Here is an 8,306-nt window from a genome sequence, read left to right on the forward strand (position 1 = left end):
GGTTCTCGCGGTCATTAAAAACCTGGAAAAGTCATGGAGATTCAAAATACTAATTCCAGGCCCTGGAAAAGTTATGGAAAACAATATTTTTCATGGAAATGTAACTAAAGTTGCATCAAATATAATTTATATTTGATCTAGTCGCCGAAATAGTAATACTATAATGATAATAAATACTGTATAGTAATGAAACGGGAAATGGCATTTAACTGACGAGGTATTTTGCTAGTGAGAGATTTGAGTTGCTTTAGCCTGTCGAAGCTAGTAAGCCTACTATTGGATTTGTTTTAGATAGGCACAACATGTTTCAGATCTTATTTTCCTTTTCCATGTTAAAATAAACCATTTTCAGTGGTACCGCTAAGAGAGTAATGTTTTTGGTCATGGAAAATTAGGTAAAGGTCATGGAGAAGTCATGGAAAAGTCATTGGTGAAAAAGTGTGATTACTGATTACACATTTGAAGGATTATTTATCAAGGTTTCTGTATTGCTTCATCGTCTTGCAGACCGCCACAGTGCAGCGACCCAAGAGGTTCAGAAGGAGGAGGAGAAGAAGTTCAAGGAGGTGGGCGAGGCCTTCACTGTGCTCTCCGACCCCAAGAAGAAGATGCGCTACGACAGCGGCCACGACCTGGAGGACGAAGGCTCCTGTGACGGCGGAGGTAGAGGTTTTTACACATTTTTTTTTTTCCTTGATAAATGTAAATTGAACCTGCATTTGTATTTTACAAAAAGTATTTTAAAGGTATATATATTTTAGAACACAATCATATGCCTCTTTTATGCTGTGTTTCTCTGTGTCTGATTGAACAATGTCGAGTCACAGTTTATAGGCTGTCATTACACAGGTTATGCAAAATAAACAAATGTGCGTCTATTCGAGTCAACACTTGCAGAGTCTATGCAAATTGAAACCTTATGCAAAGATGATGGTTCAAAAGAAATGTTTCAAAGCAGAAATGATGGCTTATTTTTGCAGGAAAAGCACAATTGTAAATAATAGCTTGAATTGAATTCCATGTAACCGGTTCTATTTCCTGGTACTGTCCATGCTGGTTAACTGTTACACAGTAATTGGTTGTTATAAATATGAACTTCTGCACTCCAAGCATTATAAAAAACATCTTTTATTTTGTGGTACTGAGTACTCAACGGATCCCAATAACCCACCTTTAACTTTAGGGTTTGTTTTAGGTACAGGACGCTATTAGTTTCCTGTATCTCTCTGTAGTGTACATATGCAATGCAGTGGTGACACTGTATTATGATATGTTCAGTGTCAAATAGCTTGATTCACCTCCACTCTGTTTAGCCTAATGAATCATCTTGTTCTACCTTGACCTCATCGTAACCAGCTAATTCTGCTATATTATCTTTTCCTAGATTTTGATGCAAACAACATCTTCAGGGCTTTCTTTGGCGGCCATGGTGGTGGTGGAGGTGGAGGAGGAGGACACGGAGGACAAGGAGGAGGGGGAGGATATAGTTTTGACTCTAGTCCAGGTATGTTTGCCCAGTTCAGACATCCTTTAGTTTATTGAAGCACAGAATAATTGATAAGGGAAATCACATGATATGAACTAACTTTTATTTTTCTGTTTTTCAAGACTCTGGACCTGGAAATTTCTTTTTCCAGTTTGGTTAAAGTGAAGGAGCATGCGGGAAAATGCCGCCCTGCAGTTGACAGAATCAAGTTGGACCCACAGTCACCTCCTGACGCTCACACTCCTGAGTGTCTCGCAAAATCTCCCCACTATTTTTTTTTTTTTAAAGTTGTTTTTGATTACTCCATGCACTCTTAAATTCTCTGCCCCGCATTGATGCTAACAAAAAGTGGGAAGGATAATTGAGAGACTTTAGTTAAGAATTAACATTGTAAATAAGAAAGTGCTTAAGAAGTCTTTTTTTTTTAGGAGGTTTGGATCAGCTGATCAGAGCATGCCCCTTTTGCCAAAATCAAAACGATACTAAATTGAAATCTTGTTAAACTGCCTATACATTCAGAAGTAAGCAGTTGGTAGAAATTAATTGGAAGTGTAAGCATCATGATTGATTTTTAGAAGACTTAACATGGCATACGTTTTTTTTAAGGTTCTCCTGGGACAGCATGTCTCCATAGAGCAAGAGTCAATATGCTGTGGAAGTTCAATGTCTAAACTGACCTCAGGACAGCCTTTATAGGACAACAACGGTTTCTTGCGAGCGCGTGTTCAGGTTTTTTGGCTCACTCTGCAAATTTATAGAATCAACGTGCAGGGTTTTATGTTTCTTCTCCATGCTGCATTGTATATTTGACTCGAATGTAAAGCGTTTTGTCCATAAATGTTTTTTTCTTCTTCAGTTTTCCCTTAGTCTATTTATATTTATTGTACTGTATATCCTAACCTGTATACAGCATAATGCCAGTGTTCATTGTCTTCCTCCTTTTTTAAAAGACTCATTTGTAAATGTTTTTCACATCATCTTTGCTTTCAGATTACGCAAGTCTTTTTTTTTTCAGAAACAGGCCAAAATCAACACACACACAACACCTACAGATTTCCTACTCTCGAAAGCACTGATAACACATCTGCCCCACTGTCCCATTGAAATGTAATTGGTGCCTTACCAGAAACACCAGATCAGTTCATCTTCTTACAGTCAAACAGTACAGCAAAAGCTCAAGAGCAAGTCCTGTTTGCAAAAGGCAGCATTTACACTTGTATAGCACATTGTTTTTTGTTTTTGTGCTCTTTTACAGGTCGTGTTTAACACCTGGCCAGTGAAGGAAAATGATTTTTTTGCAATGAAATTCTTCATTCCATCAAAAATTAAATACTTCATCTCATGTATTGTTAATCACGCCTGGCTATCATCCACCCATACTTGTAATGCACGTTCCGTCAGTACAGCTCTTACCCTACTCGTTCGACCTGTTTTTAAAGGGGCACTGATGGTAGGTTGGAAACTTCTATTGTTAATTGTTCTCTCACTGATCTATGTATCATTTTTAAACTTGTCACAGTATTACTGACATGCTTTTCTTATTGCGGAAAATAAAGGCTCGTCTTTTAGTGTAATGTTTTTTTTTTTTTTTTAATCCATGGGGTAATTTACTAAAATACTGTACTTCAATTAATATAATGTATTATCTCTTCATTTAAGAGCCATAGTTACTTTCGTTAGGATTTACACATAAAAACATGTAATCTGCTTTAAAAAGTTGATGCACTGTTACAGAGTAAACTGCCTTGAACCTTGAATAGAGTAAACTGCCTTACAGAATATACCGTGGAGTAGTTTTTAAATGACACCTCAACCAGCTGGAAAAGTATTTCTGCTATATTATATAATCCAAAAACATAATTGTATACCATTCTGAAAGAGGGTTTCCCTAAAGCATAATCTTTTTACAAATGTATTCTCATAATGAAAAAAACCTATGCAATGTGTAAAGAAATAGTTTTGGAAGACTTTATTTTGGTATTTTTTAAGTCTAGTTTTATTTAAGTTAGGGGTATTATTTCTTCTTCCAGCACAGATACATTTTTTTTAAAGTGGCTCCTTTTAGAATATTTATAAACAGAAATTATAAAAGAAAACATGAACACAATCTATTAAATGTGTCTAAATTGCAGGAATTGTAAGAATATTAGGGAAATATACAAATAAATAAAAATTTTGCACATTTTAAATATTATTGCACAATAACTTCTTAAAAAATATTATTGTATAGTTAAATCAGTATTACACCATTTAGATATAAATAAATATTTGGGTGGCCTCATGTAGTCATGTGGGCGTAACTGACGTCATCACGTGACCAGGTTTGGACCAACCAGGCGCCGGCACCGACGTGTAATCGGTCGCAAGATTATGGTGCGACAGTAGGGACGAGAGTGAGGCGAGGTGGCAACTGGCAGAAGCAGACCCGGGTTCAACAACAAGTAGTGACTCTTTAGCTGTGCCATTTTACACCGGGACGTGATTCTTGCACTTCAAGGAGGTGCTACTTTAATTGACAAGGTAACCCCATCCCGTTAAATGTTGTTTTTGTACACCAACGTTAGCTTCACCAGTTAGCAAAAGGCTGCATGCAGCAGTGTTGGGCTACAGCAGTTAGCCAGTCAGACAGGACTTTCAGGTGTAAGATGCTGTAATATCTGATACAACAGCTGTCACCCTGCCTAAGACAGAACAAGTATAACTCCTTATTACTTTTTTAATTTAGCTGTTTATCTTTGGGATATATTCAAACCACGCATAATTTGCCTGGTGAGAAAAAGCAGAAATTAATCACAAACATAACTACATCAGCTCCCTGTTCTGACCGTCCTGAAAAGCTTGTTGTTTTCCTTTCCTAGCTCACTTGTCGACTTTCGCTTCACCTTATACATGTGTACATCTCCATTCCAGGAAGTTCCTTATTTACGCACAGCACGTTATTGAACTTGCTTGGTTAGCTAGTCGATGCTACTAACTATGTGGAGTGGGTGTGGTAGCTGGTACAGGAGATCCATTCACTGATGTTGGCCTGACGCACAAGATGTAGCATTACAGAATACATGGGGAAAAGTGATGCTATAGCAGCTGAAACAGTACCCCCTTTCTGGCCCCATGTGATGCTGCAGTTGCCTCCTACCAATCTCAGTCTCCTTCATCTCAGGAGCCTGTACAGTGACACATATTTCACGGCTAAATAGCTTCAAACAATAGGCTGGACCCGTGGATTATGGAAGGCTAAACACTGGGACATCTGGCTATGGAAGCATGACAGGATAGCGTGCTAAGCTAAATCCAATCCAGACAACCCCAGGTTACATTTCTTGACATACCTCTTGCAGACTGACTTTATATGTTGTAGTGCTGCAGCTGATGCAGAAGCTGCTATCATAAAGCTACTGTGAGCATTTGTAAAGCTGAAATAAAGCCATCATAACGTGTTATCAGATACACAAAGGCAGGGGGGGATATGATGCATGTTACAAAGGCTCACTGCTTATCTCTGTTTGGTCTTTAGAAGTGATTGTAAAGGTTCTTCATTGCTTTCTACATTATTTCTGATGCAGTATTGTAAGTGACATGTCTGCAGAGCAGGTACGACAACACGTTAAAAACAGGAATTTCAGGATCATCAGTGCAACTTCATATCTTACCACACAAACATAACAAAAGGATAGTTTGCTTGCTTTTTGTGGTTCATATCCTTTTTGTGACTAGACTGAATTGCAAAAACACAAATGCCTCATTTGGTCAAGCTGTGTGAATTTTGATGAAATTGACTTTAATGTTTGTGGATTAAAAGAAGGGCACTATTTATTTTGAATATCATCTTCTCTCTCTATGATGACAGTTTGAAATCCTTAGTGAGATGATGATGTAGCCTAAACAGAGACATTATTCTTACGAATGAATAAAATAAACCCAGGATTTATTCTGCCTCAAGGACACTAGTTCACGCACTATTTCATACCGTTTTAAGTTCTGGTGCATATCCATTGGTTGTGGACCTTAACTCTCTCTTGGTCTGTCTGGATTTTAGAAGTTGCCTTCATTGCCAGCTCAAGTGAATTGTATAAATATGTGACCATTCAGCAGACAGGGAATACTTTTACGCTATAGCTCAATATGTAGCAAAGGATTTGTCGCTGTGGAAATATCAAACACAAATATTGCTGCCAAAGCACCAGAAAACTTTTTAAGGTTAGCTTGAACTTAATGAAATATGCATGTCATTAGATCAAAGCTTGTCAAACTAGCTTTGTGAAACATTAGTGTGTTGGCTAGGACAATAGGTGATTGATAAAATGTGTCCTAAAAAACAGATGCACAAAACATGGATTTATTATTCAGGATTCACAATTTATTTCTATTTCTATATTTGTTCGGAGGAATGCAAAAAAAAACGAATCGATTTGTCCTGGCTTTTGTTTATTTTATCCACCAATGTTGACATGTGATGATGTAACTCTGTGAAATGAACTGTCGGCCTCTCTCTCCTGAAGGTCCTGTGCTATCCAGCGCCACCATGTCAGCGAAAGCCATCTCAGAGCAGACGGGAAAAGAGTTCTTGTATAAGTATATCTGCACCTCGGCGGCCGTGCAGAACCGCTTCCGCTATGCCAACGCCACGGCTGAGACCGACTGGGTCCGCCTGGCACAGGATCATCCATGGCTGCTGACTGAGGTGAGGCTGCAGAGAAAGACACAACACATCCTTCTGCTCGCCTGTCTTAGTTTGAGACTCTTTCCTCTGCTGATTGAAGTCATGAGGCTAATTATCTACTGTATGTACTGTGACTGTGTGCATGATTACCTTCACAGTGGCATGTGATGTATCTAGATCAGGGGTTCCCAAACTTTTTCAGCATGAGACCCAAAACAGAAATGTTGTGGTCCTAAGGGACCCAAGCTCAAAAAATGTCATGATTTTCCATAATATCTACATTTATAAACAAAGAATGCAACACACCATGAATTTAAAATGTAAATGAAAATATTTATTTAATTATAAAAGTGCATCGCAGCAATTAGGTTTCTCACCATAACAACCTTCCCTTTGAGCTTGCCCAGAAAAAATAAGGATCAAAGCAGAAAGACGAAACATGGGACGTGCAGTCAAGTATATACAGTACAAATTTCAATTATACAATCATCAAAAGTGCAATATTAAGTTTGTCGCTAGCTCAAAAACTATGTACACACCATTTTAAACTATTTTAAATGAACAAAGAACAAAGATGTTGTAAACAGAAAAGGGACAAAACACTAACTGAAGTGCAGTCAAGTGTATTCAGTACATCACAGGTGAAACCACATTTAAATGATAAGAAGTGCAACATTAAGTTTGTCACTAGATCAAAAACTATGTACACACATTTTTTAAACACTTTTTAAATGAACAGAGCTGTTTTAAAACAATGAGAGAAAAAGAAACTCCAACACATGGTAACTGATTAACTTTTTTTTTGTGGAGGCTGACTTGATAGGATGCCCTCAGTGCCCCTCTGTTCCCTTTGAATGCCTGAAAATAACAGAAGATATTATCATTAACATTGCTGGGTTATTGGGTGATTTTTAACACCAGCCGGCGTACGCTGCATACCCAATGTGGACCTGGCAACCGCATTTATAGCGCACATGTTACTTGTTAGACGCTTTTATCCAAAGCGACTTACATACTCGATACTGTGGGGAATCCCCACAGAGGGATTTTGACAGGGTTGTTGCACAAAAGACCCAAGCGCGCACAGAAGAAATCTGAGAGCAGACATTTCACGAGCGCACAGAAACAGCCTGAGTGCAAGGAGAAGGTTTTAAACTGGAACACAGGAAACCTGTAAGCAGCAATATATCTGAGTGCAAGCGTACAGTTTGAGCAGAAGCAGAGCAAATCTAAGCGCAAGCAGGCACTATTTGAGTGTGAGGACAGGGTTTGAGGGAAAGAAATACATATTCTGAACGTGAAATCAATAAAGTATGCTCTCAAATTTAAAGACCACGCTCTTGAATAAAGATAGGGAATAACCCCCATATGTATTCCTATGTGCATCACACTGCAGCAGTCACGTCCGTGCGGCTGATACTTTCTCTCGCTTTCCTTCTCATACTGCCGGTCACTTTCCCTCTAATCTTCCTGTGGTTATTGTTTCTGTTTTTCTCCCGGCCGTTTTAAAAACATTTTAGGCTAGTGAAAGTTGAAACACCGCTCTATGCCGCTGCAGAATGAAGTGGACTCGCAGGAGCGAGTAGAGGACGCGCGAGAGCGCGCAGCTGGCGGTCCGCTCCGGGGCTCAGTCTGCATTTCATCTTTAAACGTTATATCCGTATAGCGATATAACTTTAAAATTAAAAGATATGTTATTTGATTATTTTCTAGCATAAAACTTATCCTGCGTGCTCTTGCAGTGGCGTTTCCTTTCAAAAAGCGCGCGAGACAAATAACAGACAACTAATTAGTGGCTAGCACCCTGTACTACCGTTTTTCTGCTATGTTTCTCCTCAAAAAATTTTTTCGAACCGAAGTGTTTTCGACAAATCTTTACTCTCCTGCGCCGGAGGTCACACAAAATACACCTCGTCCACGAGTCATTGTCCTGGTTGTTGTTGTTCGAACTTTTACTTATTTAACCTGGCCGGTAGAGGTTGTTTTGTAGAGACGTTAGCCCTGTTTGTAGCTTCCGAAAAAAGTAGACGTTTCTCTCAGAAAGTTCTTTCGCACAAACGCTGGGCGCTTTTGCATTCAGTGAGTAGAACTTAGTAAACAAAAACACACGAACACTCAAGACAGGTGCCCAGGACAAAACTTCTAACAAAAGACATTACG

General features: G+C 38.8%; 1 protein-coding gene across 2 annotated transcripts in view; it reads left to right on the top strand.

The window, feature by feature from the left end:
* The window catches only part of LOC104967607 (dnaJ homolog subfamily C member 7-like), an 8,637-nt gene extending 5,577 nt beyond the window's left edge, over positions 1 to 3,060 (top strand). The window contains exons 12-14 of one of the 2 annotated variants that reach the window (XM_010797110.1): positions 508 to 669; positions 1,385 to 1,504; positions 1,609 to 3,060. In XM_010797110.1, the coding sequence (XP_010795412.1) occupies positions 508 to 669; positions 1,385 to 1,504; positions 1,609 to 1,646 (320 nt within the window). In that variant the 3' untranslated portion in view covers positions 1,647 to 3,060. The remainder of the gene's footprint in view (positions 1 to 507; positions 670 to 1,384; positions 1,505 to 1,608) is intronic. The other variant, XM_010797111.1, reaches the window with a different exon arrangement.
* The last annotated feature ends 5,246 nt before the right edge of the window (positions 3,061 to 8,306 follow it).

This window comes from Notothenia coriiceps, unplaced genomic scaffold (assembly GCF_000735185.1).
Source record: "Notothenia coriiceps isolate Sejong01 unplaced genomic scaffold, NC01 NC01_scaffold00037483, whole genome shotgun sequence".
In the NCBI taxonomy this organism is placed as follows: domain Eukaryota; kingdom Metazoa; phylum Chordata; class Actinopteri; order Perciformes; family Nototheniidae; genus Notothenia; species Notothenia coriiceps.